Below are 23,154 nucleotides of genomic sequence, written 5' to 3'. Positions count from 1 at the left end.
CGTAGAAGACTTAATGAACAGAAATACAGAGGCTACACTGCAAGATGCAAACCACTGGATATCAGCAAAAATAGGATGGCAAGATTACGGTTTGCCAAGAAGTACTTAAAAGAGCAACTGCAGTTCTGGAAAATGGTCTTGTGGGCAGATGAGACAAAGATTAACTTATATCAGAGTGATGGCAAGAGCAAAGTATGGGGGAGAGAAGGAACTGCCCAAGATCCAAAACATACCACCTCATCTGTGAAACACGGTGGTGAGGGTGTTATGGCCTGGGCATGTATGGCAACTGAAGGAACTGGCTCACTTATCTTCATTGATTATACAACTGCTGATGGTAGTAGCATAATGAATTCTGAAATGCACAGACTCTTCCTATCTGCTCAAGTTCAAACAAATGCCTCAAAACTCATTGGCCGGTGGTTCATTCTTCAGTAAGACAATGATCCAAAACATACTGCTAAAGTAACAAAGGAGTTTTTCAAAGCTAAAAAACGGTCAATTCTTGAGTGGCCACGTCAATCACCTGATCTAAACCCAATTGAGCATGCCTTTTATATGCTGAAGAGAAAACTGAAGGGGACTAGCCCCCTAAACAAGCATAAGCTAAAGATAGCTGCAATACAGGCCTGGCAGAGCATCACCAGAGAAGACACCCAGCAACTGGTGATGTCTATGAATCGCAGACTTCAAGCAGCCATTGTATGCAAAGGATATGCAACAAAATACTAAACATGGCTACTTTCATTTACATGACATTGCTGTGTCCCAAACACTACGGTGCCCTGTAATGGGGAGACTATGTATAAACACTGCTGTAATTTCTACATGGTGAAACCATAATGTATAAAAATGGCCTTTCTTAAAATCTGACAATATGTGCAGGAGTAGGCCATTTGGCCCTTCGAACCAGCACTGCCATTCAATGTGATCATGGCTGATCATCCCCAATCAGTACCCCGTTCCTGCCTTCTCCCTATATCCCCTGACCCCGCTATTTTTAAGAGCCCTATCTAGCTCTCTCCTGATGTGCACTTTAACTACATGTGATTTATTTTCTATTACAAATCTCAAATTGTGGAGTACTGAGGCAAATAAATAAATGATGGGTCTTTGTCCCAAATATTATGGAGGGCACTGTAAATGTGAGCGTGGTTACTGCGTGTAGCACCTTTGCATTCTGGAAGTTCCAGACTTGTTCTGGATGGGATGGGGTGGAAAAATTCTTGCCTCTGTTTTTATTTGCTATTAAGAAGTCTTCATCAAAAAGTGGTGTCCTAGACAAGGTGACTAATACTGTGTTGTGAAATTACAAGCTGCCGAACAAGCACTCCATGGTGTCAGCTGAACTGTGGGATGTGGGGGACATGCTGTCTGCTTCTACGATACTTGAAGATGATTTAAGGGCCTGTCTCACTTGGCGATTTTCTTAGGCGACTGCCGGCATCATTGACTGACGCATCATGTTACCAAAAAAGTTGAGGCGGTGACGCACGTGGTGGCGTATTGACGCACGGTGTTTCCTCAAGTGTCGCAACATTTTTTCTGTGGCCGCTGGATTTTGAAATGTTCAAAATCTTCTGGCGACCCTGATACGCGAGTCAATGACGCCGGCAGTCGCAGAAAAAAATCGCAAACTGAGACAGGCCCCTTAAGTTTCTCTTTGTATTTTGGTCATTTGCTCCTTTTGCATATTATCGTGACTGTTTTTGCAAAACAATATCTTATCCTCTTTGTGGCTTGAAGGTTAGCAGAAGAGTTCATTTGTCCACCAGAAGGTCTTGTCTCAAATAATGCCCTTGGCAATGCAGCACTCCTTCAGTACTGCAACAGGTCGTTTCTGATGCAAGAATGACTTGTTTTATAGTGTGGCTTGAATCCTAGACCTTCTCGTCATATGATTAAGTATTGAGCCATGTGACACTTCAACAACGCCTCCAATCTGGAGAGCAATAGAAGAAAAGCTAATGCAGCCAATTGTGACATGGTATGCTTTGTACCAAGTATGAGATCATTTTTTAGGGGGGGAAAGTGCATTTTTGATGACATTTGGTTTTGGTGAGAGCCAGGTCATCCAATGTATTGCACAGCTGCTAAGGATTTGTGCTGCATATCTTGTGGTTCAATGTGGAAAATAAATCTGAGGATGGAAACAGGATATTTATTCCCAGAAGTAGATTGTTAGAGTGAAGCTACTTAATCAGCTTTATTTTAGAATAACATTTTGTGGATTATGACTTGGGTTTTGAGATATAGCAGTATTTCTTTTCTCTATCAGGGAGTTTGCTGTGGCGATCATATTCATTGCTGCCCCAATGGTTATACATGTGATGTTCAAGCACAGCTCTGTCACAAAGGCAGTATTTCTATCCCCCTATTAACAAAGATGGCGGACTGCAGGAGTGGGGCGCCGTTGTGTATGGCTGCTCTGCCTGCAGTCCGTCCTTTCACCCTTTTTTATTTTTATTTTTAGTCCTGTTACTACAAAATGTTTGTTGGAGGTCTTCTTTTATGTGGGGGGAGGGGAAGGGGGAAACTTTTCCTGGTCCCTACCTGGTCGGAGAGGCGGTTTCCCTCCGAGCTGCTTCTTCGCCCCTTCCTCGCGGCCTACCATCAGACTGTTGCAGCGTTTCCTGTCGGGATCGGCCGGGACTACAGCTTCGGCGGCGGTGCAGCGCTGGGACACCAACACGGAGTGGGTGATGCCTTACCGGGTCACCGTGCGGTAAGCTCCGGAGTACTGTGACCGCCGACCAACAACCGAGGAGCTGTGGCTGCGGAGCGTCCAGTCGCAGGCGGCGCTGGATTTAAACACCGCGGAGCCTGGGATTCGAGATCACCAGAGTCGGAGCTCCAACCAGCGCGGTCTGAAGACTTCGGGTGCCGCGGTCTCCGGGGAGGAAGCGGCCGCTCCAGACATTTCCAAGCCGCCGAGGAGTGTTCACCCGATGCCGGCATTCCAGCTTTCTGGCAAGAGGGCCTGAAAACATCGGACTGGCTGCGGAGGCCACAAATAGGCCCCGACCTCGGGTGATCACAGAGGGAGAGGACTGAACTTTCTGATGCCTTTCCCCACAGTGGAAATTTTTTATTCTGTTGTAGGGGGACATTTGTGTTGAATTATACAATATGTTGTGTCATTTTTCTTAATTTTAATTTTTCTATGGATGTACGGTAGCTTAATTATTTTTTTTCTATGTAAAGCACTTTGGTCTCAACGCGAGTTGATTTAAACGTGCTATATAAATAAATTTACTTTACTTTACTACTTTACAAAGATGCCAAGTATTGTGAAAAGCGAAGCCTTAGATGTCCAGTGTGATGAAACTGTGAAGTGTCAATCAGGCTCGACTTGCTGCAAGTTGACCTCAGGATCCTGGGCCTGCTGCCCTCTTCTACAGGTTAGTTGTCACTGCTTGGTTATATTTCTTCGTGCCATCTGCGTGAATGCTTGTGTGTTCATTCATGCCATACTGCCTTGGTGCTTCACATGTGGCTGGTGCATTAATTTCTGTATGCATGCACATCGTCTTTTCTGTATTAGTTTCCATTTGTATAGTTTAGAGACACCACGCGGAAACCGGCTCTTCGGCCCACCGAGTCCGCGCGGACCTGCAATCCCCGTACACCAACACTATCTTAAACACTAGGGACAATTGGCAATCTTTGCCAAAGCCAATTAACCTACAAACCTCTACATCTTTGGAGTGTGGGAGGAAACCGGAGCACCCGGGGAAAACCCACGTGGTCACGGGGAGGACATACAAGTCCGTGCAAGCAGCACGTCTAGAAACCGGGTGTCTGGCGCCGTAAGGTAGTAACTCTACCGCTGTGTCACCATGCCGCCTTGCTTTGTTTTACAAACATGCATTACCTTTTCCCTGTTTCTTGCTGCATGGGTTTTAGCTTTGTGTCTCATGCACCTCAATTCTTACACGTGGGAAAGAAAGATATGAATATGGTCATTATGCAACAAGCAATTATCTTTAAATGAAGTATAATTATAGGTGAGATGAAATAACATTCATAGAATGTAAAAAATGTACAACACAGACTGCTTTGTTCTGATCAGAGCCTAACTCCATCTTGCAATTTAGTCTGTAGTTCTGTAGCTCATGACCCTTAAAGTACATCAAAATACTGAAGGATTCCAAGCCAAAGCATTACCTGTACATGTTCTCCAGAGATGCTTTCATACCTGCAGAGTTACGCCGGCTCTTTCTTGTTTTTGGAAACCACCATCTGCATTTCCTTGTATTGTACTTTATTCCGTTTCCACTAAATCTTTCAGGGTAATGAGTGCCAGACACTGGGTGAAAATATTTTATTGCTCCTCTTCTCTTAAAGTATGTTACTTGGAAGGAAAACTACGATGTCAAGCTTTGAACTTAATTTCTTGCTCTTTTATACTTTTAATGAAATAAATAAAGATCAAGTGAAAAAAATAAATGTTAGAAGAAATAACTTTATTTGTCTCATTTAGCTCTGTTTTCAGTTTGCATATGAAGGCGATACAATGGAATTGGTATAAATTTATCATTGTCATGTTAAAAAACAAGTTTTGCATTCTATCCACACAATCATACTATGCTTGAGTACATTGGGTAGTGCAAAGGAATAAACACTGCTGAATATAGTGCCACAGTTAAAGCGAGCGTGCCGATATAAAGTGCAAGAGCCGACAGTAAGAGGTCCCTTAAAGAGTCTGATAACAGTGGAGAAGTTGTTCTTGAATCTGATGGTACGTGCTTTCAAGCTTTAGTATCTTCTGCCTGATGGGAGAAAAATGACTAAGCTGTGTGAGTGGTCCTTGATTATATTGGCTGCTTTTCTGAAGTTTGTGTGAAGTATAGAGTGACCAGATATTGTCAGATCCCAACTATGTCTTGCCCTGTGCTCCCTATTTCAGCCGGGCTTGCTCAGTAGCGGACCTTACAGGCAGCATTTCCACACTGGATACCGGGGTGATTCATTGAGTGGATTGGCAGGAATTCATGCCACATTCCTGGCATGGTTGCATGCGGCAGAGGGGTGAGCAGGCATCTGTCGAGTTCCTGATGCAGCAGTGGGGATGGCACGGTTTCATGTCCGCCTCTTGGCATAGCACCTTGAGCAAGTACAAGGACACATTCCTTGGGGTGTTTTGACTGGAGGACCTAGGGCACTATAATATATTGCTGCTCTGGGGAAAGGGCTATGTCGGGTACCAGTGTACAAGAGGTGTATTTTCATATTTACTCTGCATTTAAAAAAATATTTCCATTGAAGAATTCCCGTGAATGGCATCTCTGGGTTTTAGTCCCACTGGTGTGTTTCTGGAATGTAAATTTCAAGAATAGACACCGTGCTGCAAGTCAGCAAGTCAGGCAGCATCTCAATGCCCATTTCACCCATTTCTCCCCCTTCCACCTACATTCCTTCCTCTGGTGCCACAATTTGCAATTTTCTATCCTTATCTCGCTCCTTTTTATCTTTTCATCTCTGGCCTTCGTCCAAAGATCTGCCTCTCAAAAACCCTCACCTGTATCTGCCTATTACTTGCCAGGCTTTGTCCTTCCAGTCTTATCCAGCTTTCTTTCTCCCCCACTCCCCACAATGTTGTTGTTGTTGGTCCTTCGTAGTCGAAGAAGACCATGACTTCAGTGTTTTTGTTTGTGGGTCCGGAGGTGACTGGTGAGACTGATCTGGGCCCGGAAGGCTCGCCCACATATGGGTCACAGTTGGATGGGTGCTGCAGTAGAAGTTGAAGTGGCTCGAGACTTGCGCGCGGCTCGTTTCCTCTGAGCTTCTGCGGTGCACCCTTCCCAGCTGCACTCGCTCCTGTGGTGATCTTCCTTTGCCCAGTTGGGCGGTACGGGTCCTGAAGTCATGACTTACGCTTGACTTGGATTATAGTGAGGGAGAGTTGCACAAATCGTCAGCCTCACTCTCTCATCCCGGCCTATCTGGATCCAGTGGCAAGACATAGTCATGATGGCTGGCGATAGGTCAGGATGCAGTGGTCGGCCATCAGTGTTCAACATGAACATTGTGCCCTAAATGCGCTCCACGACGCTTTGCTGGGTCCACCTTCCTACCCGTTGGACCGCCAAATGGTGGTCTCCTCCGCGTATTCTGCCGTACCAGTCTTCACCTTTCCTGAATAGGGTAATAGCCACAAGGCAGTGGAGGTTTGCATTTGGTGTTTTCCTTCACCCCTCCAGGGTGCTATATGGAGGACGCCTGTGTGTGACTTTGTTTAACGTGGGGAGACTGTTGCACAGGCAGTCACCCCATGGTCCTTGACAGATTTGGATCAGGATCCGGTGGCATGGAGACGACCGGAGACTCTTTGCTGTTGCAGCCTTCATCCGCTTTCCCAGCTGTTGTGACGTTCAAGTTCAAGTGAGTTTATTGTCATGTGTCCCTGTATAGGACAATGAAATTCTTGCTTTGCTTAAGCACACAGTAAATAGTAGGCATTTACTACAAAACAGATAAATGTGTCCATATACCATGATATAAATATATACACACATGAATAAATAAACTGGTAAAGTGCAAATAACAGAAAGTGGTTATTAATAATCAGAGTTTTGTCCGAGCCAGGTTTAATAGCCTGATGGCTGTGGGGAAGTAGCTATTCCTGAACCTGGTTGTTGCAGTCTTCAGGCTCCTGTACCTTCTACCTGAAGGTAGCAGGGAGATGAGTGTGTGGCCAGGATGGTGTGGGTCTTTGATGATACTGCCAGCCTTTTTGAGGCAGCGACTGCGATAAATCCCCTCGATGGAAGGAAGGTCAGAGCCGATGATGGACTGGGCAGTGTTTACTACTTTTTGTAGTCCTTTCCTTTCCAGGGCGCTCAAATTGCCGAACCAAGCCACGATGCAACCGGTCAGTATGCACTCGACTGTGCACCTGTAGAAGTTAGAGAGAGTCTTCCTTGACAATCCGACTCTCCGTAATCTTCTCAGGAAGTAGAGGCGCTGATGAGCTTTTTTGATAATTGCGTTAGTGTTCTCGGACCAGGAAAGATCTTCAGAGATGTGCACGCCCAGGAATTTGAAGTTCTTGACCCTTTCAACCATCGACCCGTTGATATAAATGGGGCTGTGGGTCCCCCTCCTACTCCTTCCAAAGTCCACAATCAGTTCCTTGGTTTTGCTGGTGTTGAGGGCCAGGTTATTGCGCTGGCACCATATGGACAGTTGCTCGATCTCTCTTCTGTATTCTGACTCATCCCCATCAGTGATACGCCCCACAATAGTGGTGTCGTCAGCGAACTTGATGATGGAGTTCGCACTGTGGTTCGCTACGCAGTCATGGGTATAGAGTGAGTACAGCAGGGGGCTGAGCACGCAGCCTTGAGGTGCTCCCGTGCTGATTGTTATCGAGGCTGACACATTTCCACCAATACGAACAGACTGGTCTGTGGATGAGGAAGTCGAGGATCCAGTTGCAGAGGGATGCGCAGAGACCCAGTTTTGCGAGTTTGGTAACCAGTTTGGAGGGGATGATTGTGTTAAATGCCGAGCTGTAATCAATGAATAACAGCCTGACATATGGGTTTTTGTTGTCCAAGTGGTCCAGTGCGGAGTGGAGGGCCAGCGAGATCGCATCCACTGTTGATCTGTTGTGGCGGTACGTGAACTGCAGTGGGTCCAGGTTTTTGCCAGGGTCCACTAAGGTCAGCCATCTTCCTCTGCCTGTTCCACCTTTGAGGTCTTGGTTGGATTGCTCTTTGTCAGAGACCTCCTCATGGGTGGACCTACCAGGAGCATAGCTCCAGACGGCATTGCTCTCAGGAACTCGGGTTCATACAAGCTTCTCCACCACGACAATCCACAATAACTCTGACGAAGCATTCTGATTTGAAAGGTCACCTATCCATGTTCACCAGAGATGCCGCCTGCCCAGCTGAGTTACTTCAGCACTTTGTCATTATATTGTAAACCAGCATCTGCAGTTCCTAGTTTCTTTGTAAATTTCAAGATGTGGGAGATTTAGGTTGTTTTGCTTAAAACCCCCATGGAGTGATTGCTCAGACTTCATCCTGCTAGATCTCGTGATTAACCTCTGATATTAATGTACTTGATAATGTCTCCATTTGTTGATCCAAACCATTGGGACAATGGAGTTTTCATTCCTCTTAGCCCATGATATTCCGACAGGGACAAAGCACTAAATTACAGAATACAAGTAATTGGTGGTGTAGGTGCTCTGAGAATCTGATTAGCCTTAAACTCTGTTTAGTTGAGAGATACAGCATGGAAAAGGACCCTTGATCAACCGTACACTAGTTGTATCCTACACACTTGCCAACTTACAGAAGCCAATTAATGTTTCAACGGTTAAGGTCTTTTATTGTCACATGTACCAATTAAGGTACCCGTAGTCAGTATTGAACCTGGGTCTCTAGCACTGCATTCGCTGTAAGGCAGCAACTCTACCTCTGTGTCACCGTGCCATCCCAAAACGTAAATTGAAAATATCAGTGAACCAAGTTTAAGTCGTATTAATGACATAGGTTAAAACATTTAATAAAAGATCCACATTGTGTTGCATGTATCCTGTTCATGCTAGAAGATGGTAATGCCATAAACTTTCAAGCAGTTTTGATTTAATATCTTCCCCATGGCACCTGCTTTTCCCACCCTGTTGGATTTTTAAAAATCATAAATTACTTTGTGTTTGAGAAGTGTTTTTGATATTTTTTAAAAGGCTTCAGTTTATTTGCTTGGAGCGGGAGGGCCTTGAGTGAGATGTTGCTGTAGATTGTTCTCATCTCTTCCAGGCGGTCTGCTGTGAGGATCATGAGCACTGCTGCCCAAATGGCTACACCTGTGACTTGGCATCCAAGACCTGTGAAAAACAAAGTGTCTCCGTACCTGCGATTGTCAAGCTGTCGCCAGCCCCTGATGTGAAATGTGATGACGAGGTGCAGTGCCCGTTTCCAGCCACTTGCTGCAAGGTGGCCTCGGGCAGCTGGGCTTGCTGTCCGTATGAACAAGTAGGTGCTTCAATAATCGTAGAGTTTCTGCCGCTCGCCGTTTGTCTCGTCAGGACTGGTCAGTGTTGACTTTAGAGGCACCGCGTGGGAACAGGCTCTTTGGCCCACTGAGTCCGCGCTGACCAGCGATCACCCTGTACACTAGCACTACCCTACACACAGTAGGGACAATTTACAATTTTACAGAAGCCAATTAACCTACAAACCTGCACGTCTTTGGAGTGTGGGAGGAAACCAGAGCTCCTAGAGAAAAACCACGCGATCACAGGGAGAACATATAACATTCACACATAGCACCTGAGGTTAGGATTGAAGCCAAGTCTCCGGCGCTGTGAGGCAGCTGCTCTTCCACAGTGTCACTCTATGCCATGTTATCTTTAATGATGGTGCTAAATTGAGCTGAATTGTTGCTGAAGGTACTTAAACTGTGGTTTAATGTAACGTGGTGAGAAGATTGCACCAACCATATTATTTTAACTGTCCAGCACCAGTAAATAACGTGAATAAATTAAGGCATAATGCATCCTCACATGACCATGCCCAATAGTGCACTAAATTGGTTAATCAGCAGTTGAAGAATGCTGGTTGGAACTACAAATCATATCCTTTCATTACTGCTGCAAGGATAACGTGCTGAAGCTGATTCTTCAGCACATTACAGCCAGGTCCTTATCTCTTGAACCAAAACTCATTGTACATTACCTTTAATCTAAAAAAATTCCACTAGTGAGAGAATCTGGGACCAGAGGTCATAGGCTCGGAATAAAAGAATGGACCTTTAGAAAGGAGATGAGGATGAATTTATTTAGTCAGAGGATGGTGAATCTTTGGAATTCATTGTCACAGATGGCTGTGGAGGCCAAGTCAGTGGATATTTTTAAGGTAGAGACTGATGGATTCTTGATTAATACAGTGTTATGGGGAGGGCAGGAGAATGGGGTCAGATGGGTCTGCTATGATTGAATGGCAGAGTTGACTTGATGTGCTGAATGGCCTATCACTTATGAAATCCACATGCATTTAGAAACATAGAAAAATAGGTGCAGGAGTAGGCCATTTGGCCCTTCAAGTCAGCACTGCCATTCAATATGATCATGGCTGATCATCTAAAATCAGTACCCCATTCCTACTTTCTCCCCATATCTCTTGATTCCTTTAGCCCTAAAAGCTAAATCTCTCTTGAAAATATCCTGTGAATTGGCCTCCACTACCTTCAGTATTTTTGCTGTGTCACAGCATTTTCCCATGGCTTACCTTGACAATCAACTCAGTAAATGGTGGCACTGAGCTTTACAATTATTCCTAACACTAGTTTGGTTTTATATCTGTTTATATCATATTGCAGTCCCACAATTCAATTATTAAATGATACTGAATAAGTAAACTGGACCCTCTGTTAAACATTAGTACAGTCCTGGCCTGATTGTCTCGCAAAGTAATAGTTTGTCAGTAAATTCCTTATTTGGATTTTATAATCTGTAATGTGAAAGATTAGTTTCACTAGTTAGAGGGATATTGCATCTTGTAATCGGGATTGCTTCAAGATACTGATTTCCACTGCTGCTGATTTTACGGGGGGAGAATTGTTAAATCAGATGGGTAATAACTGTGGCCATGCCAGCATCACTCATGCTATGAACAAATTGATTGTAAGAGATTGTTTCAATATTTAAATTTGGATCACAATATGGAAAGAAAATTCAATGAAAATGAGAAGATATTCCATTGCACTGTAAAATGTAAAAATACAATTTTGTATACATGTAAAATAAAGTGAACAGTTCAGAATGTAAAAAGTATCTAAATCAGTCCAAGGTCTTACTTTTCCATTGACTGCAGGTATTTTATACATTTAGGATCCAATAACTAGAGCTTAGCATGATGTCATTCTTTCTCTAAGATGAAATAAACATTCAGAAGAAAATATTCATTTTGTTCTTTGCATTAATCGTAACTCTGCTCACCAATGGCTTTCTGTTGCTCTGCTTCAGCATAGCTTTTCCAGGAATGAATGTCAGAAGGATTTAAAGATCAGGGAAACTGAGTTCAATGTGCGTTGTCAAGATGGTACATTGGTGTGCACGCACCCCTATTGCCCAGCATTATGATCCAGCATTATGGGGTCATTAACCTGATGTTCTGATTCTTTTGCAGGCAACGTGCTGTGAAGATAAGATGCACTGCTGCCCATATGGCTACACGTGCAACATGGGAGCTGAAGCATGTACTCTGCAGCGTCTTCGTCGCTGGGACCTATTTTTCCCAAAGCACATGAAGACCTTCAACACTCTGTAACATGTTTTGGTCCCCTAAATCACTAGTTGTGTAATGGTCTCAAACAAAACTCTTCAATTTGTAAACTTGGGCTATTCAAAGAGGAAGATTTGGCAAACTTTTGATAATGAATCAATCTTCTGATAAAGTATACCCCACAGGGAATATCTCTGGTGGTGAGTCCGTATTGCAAACTGTTTTGGAAGTTGATTTATTTCAGAGAGCAATTTTTTTTTTCTCTAAAACCTTGGGGCCTTGAATTGAATTTTGTTTTTGTGCATTACATGGATGTTGAATGTAAAATTACATCACAGTGAAATCTATCTGCTTGGTTTGCATAACAAATGGACAATTCTCAGCTTGTTCACCTAAAAAAAAACAATGAACAGGCAACGTGATTTAAATTTGTAACCCAATTGATGCTTGGCTTTAATTCAGAAATGCTGCATATTTACCTAGATCTTTAAGTTCAGTAGTGATTTTTTTTTTTGTGTTGTGCACTCTTGGGATTGTTCCCTTAACCATCTCATCTGACAGAAACACATGGTTCAATTGTGGTTAATGCTATGCAGGCACATTAGCATCGGTGGAGGGTGGATGAGGAATAGGAGTATTGTTCTTTAGTGTTTGGTCTAGGTGGTCATATACTTCTCGCCCATAAAGCTAGAACGCGCCCACGCTCGACGCCCCCCCCTGTACACACTCCCTCAATTCATTTTCTTCTTCTTATTACGTATGGTGTGCACAGCCTAAAGTTGTAGGACAACTTGTTCTATTTGATCTTACTTGATTGTGCACGCCAGGTTGATTGCATTCGTTGAAACATGACGAAAAATTTGGCGGACCACGTGAAGGTTGCAATCTCCCACCCCAATTCATTCTCTCTGCCTTATACACTTAATCCTGGCAGAGTCGAGAATGTCATCCCAGAGTCAGTGATCTGATATCTTGCCCAAAATCTAAGTTTCACCAGATATCCTAGCTGATCTCATGCTGTAATGCCCCTGTATACAAAAATGACAAAGCACAGGAAGTCTATTCTAAAGCTCTTAATTTGAAGATTTGAATTTCAGCATAGACTAAAGGTTGACAATAATGAGTGTAGAATTTAGCTTGATTGTAAAATTTCAGTAAGAATACCTTGTGAATAACTTTGCTAGAACTCCAATCCATAGTACACTACAATCCCAGTCCTACACTCTTTAAAATTGTAGTAATATCTACTTTAATGGTGTTTTGAAGAGCAAGAGAAACAGTGTGCTGGTTCCAAGGTATTGATAGCTTGCAGAATTTGAAATGGGAATAATTGCAAAAATTTCAGCTTATACATACCCTAGTGTTTAGGTTTTTGTGCACATGATGGATTACTGGTCTCATTTTCTAATGCAATTAATATGTTTAAATTTCATTAAGTTGAATATAAAATACAGCATTCAGCAATACAATCAGAATCATAAACATGGAATGGGCCATTTGCCCCCTACTGGTCCGTGCTAACCAGTGCGAACATTCTGTATTGACCCCATCATTCAGCACACTGTACCCAAGTGTTCAAGTGTTCGTTGACTCACTTAAGTGTTGCAGGAATCCAGCTTTAACTCCACTCAGTACATTCCAGCTACTTACCAGTCTCTTGGTGAAGGTCCCCCATGTATCCTATCGGAATTCTTTCACCCACCACACCCTCGCCCCCTTACCATAAACCCCTGTATCTACCTCTATTGTGGGGGACGGGGAAGAGGTTTTCTGCAGGCTACCTTAACTATATTCGTACACCTCAATCATGTTCCCTCTTAACTTCCTCAATACCAGTGGGGGAAAATAAATGGCTTCTTCAAGCTCTCCTCACAACTGAAATGCTCCATCACGGGCAATATCCCTGTGAATCTCCTCTGCACCCTCTCCAGTGCAAACACGTCCCTCCTGTGGCTTAGTGGTGAGTCCTGCACCCAGTACTCTAACCAAGTTCTGACAAAATGGTTTATAACGTTGGAGCATAACCTCCCTACTTCTGTGGCCTGATTAATGAAGGCCAATATTCCACATGCCTTCCCAACTATTTGCACTAACCCATCAAGGATCTATGGATTTGTACTTGGACATTTCGGGTCGAGACCCTTCTACAGACTGAGTCGGGGGTGAGGGAAACAAGTTTGTCTGCAGAAGGGTCTTGGCCCGAAACGTCACCTATTTTCTCCAAACCTACTGAGCTACTCCAATTGTTTGTGTTTTTCTTCGGTGTAAACCATCATCTACAGTTCCTACACAGCATATGTCCTGCTCCTTTTTGGTGTTCTATACTAGTAGCTTTTTAATTATTTGTTCTGGATTGTTATTAAACACTCCAAATGAGGTGCATAGTTTCATAAATTGAATTAATGGCAGTAATTTTCTATTTTTGCTCATTTGTAATAAACAATGCTTGAAATGAGAGTTTCAGATTTAGCAGTTTTGAATACTTGTATCTGCAAAACAATGCAATTCATTAATCAGACCCTTCCATGGTGGCCACTCATTTAAAGCACTTCATTGCTACCTTTTCACTGAAACTTGGTCATCTGGTGGATTCTGAGCATCACTCACTTGATAGAAGAGATGGCGCTCTATGGCTTTTGGTTTACTGCAAAGGGAAATTTCATGATGGAAATCGTTATTGCTTGTACGGTGTGGCTTTCTTTCTTAAAAATAAAATTGAACTGATTTGAAAACCTCTGTAGTCCGACTGCTCCATCAGGACCTCATTACCAATGGAATAAAATTGCTGCTCTGGTGAAAGGCATCTGTCCCGAGGCCGGAGGTTATATACATCTGAATGTGTTCTACTATTGCAAAGGCCATATTTTGTGTTAATTAGGGTGTTCTCTTCTCATTCTGCATTGAGGATTCGGATGAGACAATCAAATTAACTCAATTATAACATGAGTTGAGCTTGCCAAATAAATACAGCGCAGGAGTAACTCAGTGGGTCAGGTAGCATTTCTGGATATTGTTTTTAAAAAATGCCTTTTGATTAAACTAAAAATTAAGGGAGGATTAAAGGCAGCCAAGTTAAATACTAAACGGGATTTATACATAACTTACAGGGACCTCCAGGAATGTTGATGGGTAGAACTCCCTGAAATGTCATAGCTCCCTGAAATGGTGACCCGGGTTGATAGGGTAGTGAAGAAGGCATTTGGCATGATTGCATATATAGGCAGAGGCATTTAATATAGGAGTTGGGATGTTATATAGTTATTTACCCAGGGTGGTAGTAGTAATTGTGTATTGTCTTAATCATGTATTGACTTTCTGCTGACTGGATAGCATGCAACAAAACTTTTCACTGTACCTTGGTACACGTGACAATAAACTACAACTGAAATTATATATTTTGGGCAACAAGACAGGCTGCACCTGGTGCAAGTTCTGCTCCTCGACTGCAGACTGGCTTACAGAGGGCTTACTCAAAATAAGATGGTCACATAGAAACATAGAAACATAGAAATTAGGTGCAGGAGTAGGCCATTCGGCCCTTCGAGCCTGCACCGCCATTCAATATGATCATGGCTGATCATCCAACTCAGTATCCCGTACCCGCCTTCTCTCCATACCCTCTGATCCCCTTAGCCACAAGGGCCACATCTAACTCCCTCTTAAATATAGCCAATGAACTGGCCTCGACTACCCTCTGTGGCAGGGAGTTCCAGAGATTCACCACTCTCTGTGTGAAAAAAGTTCTTCTCATCTCGGTTTTAAAGGATTTCCCCCTTATCCTTAAGCCGTGACCCCCTGTCCTGGACACATATTACTCATCATCCATGTGAAATAGATTGTACCAAGTTTATGTTTGAGGGGTGGGTTAATATTAATCTTGTGGAATACCATAACAGTGGAGGGGGGGGCGGGCTTTTAGGAGGCAGATATGGTTGTGGCTTTTAGGAGGCTTTTGAATATGTACATGGAAGTGCAGGGAATGGAGGGAAATGGATCATGTGCAGGCATGTGAGATCAGTTTAACTTGGCATCATGTTCGGCACAAACATTGTGGAGCAAAGGGCCTGTGCCTGTGCTGCACAGCTCCAGGTTCTCAAAAAGTATTCAATGGGATATAGATTACCTAAAGAAATGGCAGATAGAACTAAATCTGTGCAGGGGTGAGCTGTTACACTTTGGGAGGTTGAATGCAATGAGAAGGTATTAACTTATAGCAATATCCTTAACAGCACTGATGTACAGAGGGATTTTGGTGTCCAAGTGCACAGCTCCCTGAAGGTGGCAACACAAGTGAATGGAGTGCTAAAGAAGGCATATGGCATGCTTGTCTTCACAACCCAGGACATTGAATATCAGAGTTAGAGAGTCATGTTGCAGCTTTATAGGACTTTGCTTAGACCAGACTTGGAACGTGCAGTTCTGGTCGCCCCATTAACTGAAGGATGTGCAGGGCGGAGACAAGGTTTATCGGAATGTTGCCTGGGGATTAGCTACAAAGAGAGGTTGGACAAAGTTGGAATTTTCTGAGGATGTAACAAGTAGAATGGATAAGGGAGAGCTTTCAGAAAGCCTTTGTATGGTCCCACACAGGAGATTAGTGGGCAAAATTGGGGGTAGGGTATTGGCATGGATAGAAAATTAGATGGCAGACAGGAAACGAACAGTAGGGATTAACGGGTCTCTTTCAGAATGGCAGGCAGTGACTAGTGGGGTGCCGCAATGCTTGGTGCTGGGATCGCAGCTATTTACAATATATATTAATGATTTAGATGAAGGAATTAAAAGTAACATTAGAAAATTTGCAGATGACACATAGCTGGGTAGCAGTGTGAACTGTGAAGAGCATGTTATGAGGATGCACGGTGACTTGGATAGGTTGGGAGAGTGGGCAGATGCAGTATAATGTGGATAAATGTGTGGCAAGAACATGAAGGCAGATTATTATCTGAATGGTGTCAGGTTAGGAAAAGGGGAAGTACAACGAGACCTGGGTGTCCTTGTACATCAGTCACTGAAAGTAAGCATGCAGGTTCAGCAGGCAGTGAAGAAAGCTAATGGCATGTTGGCCTTCATAATGAGACGAGTTGACTATAGGAACAAAGAGATCCTTCTGCTGTTGTACCGGCCCCTGGTGAGATCACACCTAGAGTATTGTGTGCAGTTTTGGTCTCTAAATTGAGGAAGGACATAATTGCTATTGAGGGAGTGCAGTGTAGATTCACAAGGTTAATTCCCGGGATGGCGGGACTGTCATATGATGAAAGAATGGAATGACTGGGCTTCAATTCACTGGAATTTAGAAGGGTGAAAGGGGATCTTATAGAAACATATAAAATTATTAAGAGGTTGGACATTTAGAACTGAGATGAGGAAAAACTGTTTCACCCAGAAAGTGAATTTGCGGAATGCTCTGCCTCAGAAGGCACTGGATGCATTCAAAAGATAGTTAGATAGAGCTCTTTGGGCTAGCGGAATGAAGGGATATGGGAAGAAGGCAGGAACGGGGTACAGATTGTGGATGATCAGCCATGATCATATTGAATGGCAGTGCTGGCTCGAAGGGCTGAATGATGCTGTTGGTTCATTTAATGGCCGCCACTGGCTTGTGCAGCAGCTGCAGACTGAGCTCGCACACACCGCCGGCTGCAGGACCTCCCGCCAACGCCACCACCCGCGCTCACTGCAACCGCACCACTGTCACCTCCCACAACTGTGTGACAAGCACGAGGTCCAGCAGCTGACTGATAAATCACAACTTCGTTTGGATCAGTGCTGTTAAAAATATCTGTGGCCCAAAGAACAAAGGCCTACCCTGGGAAGAGCCAAGAGTGGGGGGAATATTATCAGTGTGACTTGTTTAATTTGTACTTAGTATTGTCACATGACCAAAATAAAGTGAAAAGCTTTTATTTGTGTGCTATCCATTCATAGAAAAGACTGTACATGATTACAATCAAGCTGTCTACAGAGCATAGGTAAAGGATGAAAGGTACAATATTTAGTGCACAGATATAACGTTGAAGTCTGATTAAAGATAGTTCAACTGCCCTACATCGGTGCGATCAAGCGCAGGCTTGGTGATCGCTTCGCCCAACACCTCCTCTCAGTTCACAATAACCAACCTGATCTCCCGGTGGCTCAGCACTTCAACTCCCCCTCCCATTCCCAATCTGACCTTTCTGTCCAGGGCCTCCTCCATTGCCAGAGGGAGGCCCAGCGCAAATTGGAGGAACAGCACCTCATATTTCGCTTGGGTAGCTTACACCCTAGCGGTATAAACATTGACCTGCAATTTCAGGTAGTCCTTGCTTTCTCCCTCCTTCCCCCCCACCCCCTTCCCAGCTCTCCCAAAAGCCTACTGTCTCCGCCTCTTCCTTTCTTTTTCCCGTCCCTCCACCCTTCCGACATCAGTCTGAAGAAGGGTCTCGACCCGAAATGTCGCCAGGTCCTTCTCTCCATAGATGCTGCCTCACCCACTGAGTTACTCCAGCATTTTTGTCTGCCAAAGATATATCCAAGGTCTCCATGAGGTAGATGGGAGGTCAGAGCCACACTCGGTGATGAGAGGACCGCTCAGTTGCCTGATGGGAAGAAACTGTCCATGAATCTGGAGGTATTCAATTTCAAACCTTTGTTCCCTTGCCTTGTAGGAGCGGAGAGAGGAGAGTGATCGGGGTGACAGTGGACTGTGAGTGTGCTGGTGGCCTTGCCGAGGTAGCATGTGCTGTAGATGGAGTTGAGGTTTGTCTGATGGTCTGGGCTACATCCACAACTCTGTAATTTCCTGTAGCTGCTCAATGCTTTCCTCAGGCATCAACTCATTCAGTGTATTCACATTTAATGTAGTACTTCTACATTTTAAAGTAAAAAAACTATCTCCTGTTTCCCTGATCTAAATGAAACAACTTTGGGACTATCTTAAAGGTTAATAGACTTTGATACACTCTAAGAGTAAATACCTTTCCATTCTGTGGTGGAGAGAGTAAAATTGATGGAAGCAAGATTATATTATGAAAATTGAATAGATTCACAAATGTGTGCAGCGTGAGTAGCAAAACGAGTAGCACACCGTTCAGGGAAGGCTACAAGGCCGTTTCACTCCCTCCGCTAGGAAAATCTGACCACGCTGCCATTTTCCTGTTGCCGGAGTATAAACAGAGGATAGTTCGGGAAGCGGTAGAGACGAGGGACGTAAAGCGGTGGTCCGACCAGTCAGAGGCCACGCTGCAAGATGCACTGAGTGATGTCGACTGGAATATGTTCGAAGCAAGTTCCAGTGACGTCAGTGAGTTCGCGTAAGCAGTCACGGACTTCATCGCAACAATAACCGACAACATCGTCCCCACGGTAAGGGTAAGCACCTTTCCGAACCAAAAACCCTGGGTAGACAGGTCCGTTCGTGTGCCTTGAATGCTCGCACCGCTGCCTACAACTCGGGCCTGGCATCAGGAAACATGGACATCTACAAGGCAGAGTCGTACCGACTGCGAAGGGCGGTGAAGGACGCAAAGAGAAGGTACAGAGACAAGATGGAGTTACAGATGGAGCAGCAGGACACCAGAAGCCTGTGGCAAGGGCTACGGACTGTAACCAACTACCGGAGCACCCCTCCCTCATCCGTAAGTGCTGACACCTCCCTAGCTGATGACCTGAACTCCTTTTACGCTCGTTTCGAGAGGGGCAACACCACTCCAGGTCTGCCGACTATCGACAATACCGCCAGCGGGCTGGCTACCGAAGCTGAAGGGAGGAATGTGCACACATTCTCGCTGTCCGAGCACGACGTGAGGAGGGCTCTGCCATGGGTGAACACGAGAAAAGCTGCAGGCCCCGATGGCATCTCGGGGCGAGTACTCAAGTCCTGTGCTACGCAGCTAGCTCCGGTGCTCACTACAATAATCAACCTCTCCCTGGACAAGTCCGTGGTCCCTGCCTGCTTCAAAAAATCCATCATTGTACCGGTACCAAAAAATGCCTCCCCAGCCTGTCTGAATGACTACCGTCCGGTGGCCCTTACCTCGGTAGTCATGAAATGCTTTGAGAGGCTGGTGAAGAAACACATCTGCGCCTTCCTCCCTCGGAACATGGACCCGTTACAGTTCGCATACCGTCCGAACAGATCCACGGACGATGCGGTCTCCCAGGTCTTGCACACCGCTCTCTCCCATCTGGACAGCCAGAAGGGGGGCTACGTGAGGATGCTGTTCATAGACTACAGTTCAGCCTTCAACACGATAGTCCCCACCAGACTGGTCGGGAAGTTAATGGAATTGGGACTCAACACCTCCCTGTGTGCCTGGGTCCTGGACTTTCTCACCGCCAGGCCCCAGGTAGTCAAGATGGGAGGGAATACATCGAAGTCCCTCACCCTGAGCACAGGATCGCCCCAGGGTTGCGTCCTCAGCCCCCTATTGTACTCCCTGTACACACATGACTGTGTGGCTAGGTTCAGCTCCAACTCAATAATTAAGTTTGCTGATGACACTGTGGTGGTGGGCCTGATCTCAGACAACGACGAGAAGGCCTACCGGGAGGAGGTGGCTGATCTAGCACTCTGGTGCCAAGATAACAGCCTCCTCTTGAACATCAAAAAAACGAAGAAGCTGATCATGGACTTTAGGAGGGCACATCATCCGAGGACGTACACTCCATTGAGGATAAATGGGGATCCTGTGGATAGGGTGAACTGTTTTAAATATCTGGGAGTCCACATCTCTGAGGATATGACATGGGCATCACACGCCTCAGCACTCGTGAGTAAGGCAAGGCAGCGCCTTTACCACCTCAGGCAATTGAGGAAATTCAGAGTGTCTCCGAGGTCCTCCAGTGCTTCTACGCAGCGGCGGTGGAAAGCATCTTGTCCGGGAACATTTCTTTCCATTATTTATTATGTAAAAGAATATGTGTGTTATGATTGTGTTTATAGTTTGTTTGGTTGTTTGGTTGTTTGTCTTTTGCACAAAAGTCCGCGAGCATTGCCACTTTCATTTCACTGCACATCTCGTATGTGTATGTGACAAATAAACTTGACTTGACTTGACTTGACTTGAAAAGGCAGGGCATGTTCATCACATTTTCCCATGTGGAAATGTCACTATCACAAATGGTAATTGTCTTCCAAAGCTTTCTTTTCTCTCTTGCTTACCTGATATACCAACCTGTTCACTGGCATGTGGTTCCATGGTTGGCTAAATGTTAATTATTTGCTTATATCTAAACCCTATTTCACCCATGGGGGTTTCATAGCTGAATCCATACCAGTCTACACCTGATAACCCTTCACTCCAACATGCAGGAAATCTGCTGCTTCCTCTACAGGTCAAGAATTATCCATTGGTTTGGCATCATCATAGGTTGCTTGCACCAACCCTGGGCAATATGGTTCTGTGGGAGCTGAAATGCAAGGCAACACTACAATGTTTGAAATCAGCCTCGTTAGTGTCACTTGTTCAGCTCAGCCTAGAAGCCAAACTCTAACCTTCCTAGTTTTTAGTCTAAAGATACAGCACAGAAATATGCCCTTCGGCCGACCGACCAGCGATCCCCGTACATTAACACTTTCCTACACACACTATGGACAATTTACAATTTATACCAAAGCCAATTAACCTGCAACCCTGCACATCTTTGGAGCGTGGGAGGAAACCGGAGATCTCGGAGAAAACCCACAGGGAGAACAGACAAACTCTGTACAGACAGCACCCACAGTCAGGATCGAACCCGGGTCTCTGGCGCTGTAAGGCAGCAACTCTACCGCTGCGCCACCGTGCCGCCCCACCTTGTTCTAGTGGTAAGGGAAGGGGGAGGAAAAGTGAGATCCAAAACACTTCAACTTTATATAACTACAATGTCTGTATATCGCTTCGCAATACTTGAAATTTTAAATTCAGTTCAAAGAAATCTATTCATTTGTCAAAAATGTTTTTAATAAGCTTTATTTTAACAATTTTACTTTAGGAACAAGCAAAAAAGATTGCACAGAATTTTCACCATGTTTTCTTTGAAAAGATCAGAGCAAACTGGAAGCAAGCACACATCTCTGTTCAAGACCACCTCATTTAAAAAAAAAACGTGGCCAAGAATAAAACGAGAGACACTGAGTCACTAGCACTAATAATCAGTTTAAAATGTAGCCACACATACAACACATCCAGTAAAAACAGTCCCATATCATTCATCTTCCCTTAGTTGTGGCACAATATCTGAAACTCAATGACATGAACTCTCCAAAGGAGATGTGAACTGATGGCACAAAGACAAATGTCTATCAGGTTAGAAAAACGCGTCCACAATTACAATACCAATAACTCTTAAAGTAGTTCCTGTCTTGAGCCTAAAATTACAGTGTTTAATATGTGCATGAACAGTAAAGCTAGAGTGCCTTAATTAAATGGAATACTTTATAGTCACATGTGTTATGTCACAGTGAAAGTCTTTGCTTGCATACCCGAAGTATGCAAATAGTTGCCACATATAGGCCACTGACAAAGTCACAAAGTATCCCCTCCCCCCCACGCTGAGCCCTCGTTTGTTCTCCCCCTCCCTAATAGCAGTCAATAGGCTTTTTGTTTAAAAATGAAAACATGTTAAAAATATACATTCCTTAATACCTCTGGTCTACTCTGGTCTATAGCACCTGCCCACTACTCGTGGGCAGTGAGCAGATGCTATAGACCTGCACGGGAATGTAGACGCTGCCGCCCCCACGAGTCTTGGGCAGATGGGGCTCGTCAGCCTGGGAAGGCAGTCCATCTAGGAGAGGGAAAACTCTGATTTAAAACCTCCCTGCCTTGTGGCCATATCCAGTCATGGAAAAGGCTCCTGGTGTAAACCTCAAGAAAATCCCGAGTCGGAGCCCCTAAGTCTACAACCTCGCTCTGGTAGCTCCTGCGATGGCGCTGGTGCCAAACTGTAACGGCCCTGCTGTTCCTTTGGATCAATTAGCGATGTGGAGAGGGGGGACGTGCTGCATGGGCAGCAGCCTGTCCTCCATATGACATCGCCCAGGCTTGCATCCGACCAGGATGCATCACCCATGGTCAGTCATGACCGAAGGGGGCCTACTACTCTGGTCTGTCATGGGGAGAGTTGTGGTTATTTCACAACAGCTGGGGTAGTATATGGGTTTGAACCAGGAGTGAAAAATGAGGGTGCTGATGCCACCAGCAACCCTCTGGCCTTGTGGGTTTCTGTGGCAAGAGCTCAGCCTGGCCTGAGGACGACAGTTTCGCCACTCGTCAGCGTTTTGCTGAAGAACAAAAGGTTGCCTGCGATCGCACGCTCCACCTGCACTAAATTCATAACGAGAAGATCGACAACTTCCCTCGAACAAAACATCCCTAAAGAGGTACGCTACGCAGCGGTACAGTTACTGCGCCAAAGATTCGGGTTTGATTCTCTCCACGGGTGCTGCCTGTACAGAGTTTGTAAATTCTCCCCGTGACCTGCATGTGTTTTAAGAAATGTAGAGAGAAAACGGGAAATTATAGACCAGTTTGACACATCAGTAGTGGGGAAAATACTTGGGTCGTATTATTATAAATGTAATAGCAGTGCATTTGGAAAACAGTGACAGGATCGGTCAAAGTCAGCGTGGATTGATGAAGGGGAAATCATGCTTGACTATTCTTCTGGAATTTTTTGAGGATGTAACAAGTAGAATGGATAACGGAGAGCCAGTGGATGTGGTGTATCTGGACTTTCAAAAAGCCTTTGACAAGGTCCCACACAAGAGATTAGTGTGCAAAATTAGAGCACATGGTATTGGGGGTAGTGTATTGATATGAATAGAGAACAGGTTGGCAGACAGGAAGCAAAGAGTAGGAATTAACGGGTCCTTTTCAGAATGGCAGGCAGTGACTAGTGGGGTGCTGCAAGGCACGGTGTGGGACCCCAGTTATTTACAATATATAGT

At 44.7% G+C, this 23,154-nt stretch overlaps 1 protein-coding gene across 3 annotated transcripts in view; it reads left to right on the top strand.

Moving 5' to 3' along the window:
- grn (granulin precursor) overlaps positions 1-13,972 on the top strand; it is a 48,723-nt gene extending 34,751 nt beyond the window's left edge. The window contains exons 10-13 of one of the 3 annotated variants that reach the window (XM_033035413.1): positions 2,279-2,380; positions 3,273-3,401; positions 8,775-8,990; positions 11,145-13,972. In XM_033035413.1, the coding sequence (XP_032891304.1) occupies positions 2,279-2,380; positions 3,273-3,401; positions 8,775-8,990; positions 11,145-11,285 (588 nt within the window). In that variant the 3' untranslated portion in view covers positions 11,286-13,972. Of the gene's footprint in view, positions 1-2,278; positions 2,387-3,272; positions 3,402-8,774; positions 8,991-11,144 lie in introns of all 3 variants that reach the window. The other 2 variants (XM_033035412.1, XM_033035414.1) reach the window with 2 other exon arrangements.
- The last annotated feature ends 9,182 nt before the right edge of the window (positions 13,973-23,154 follow it).

Source organism: Amblyraja radiata, chromosome 16 (genome assembly GCF_010909765.2).
Source record: "Amblyraja radiata isolate CabotCenter1 chromosome 16, sAmbRad1.1.pri, whole genome shotgun sequence".
Classification (NCBI taxonomy): domain Eukaryota; kingdom Metazoa; phylum Chordata; class Chondrichthyes; order Rajiformes; family Rajidae; genus Amblyraja; species Amblyraja radiata.
This window is presented reverse-complemented; position numbering and strand designations above follow the sequence as displayed.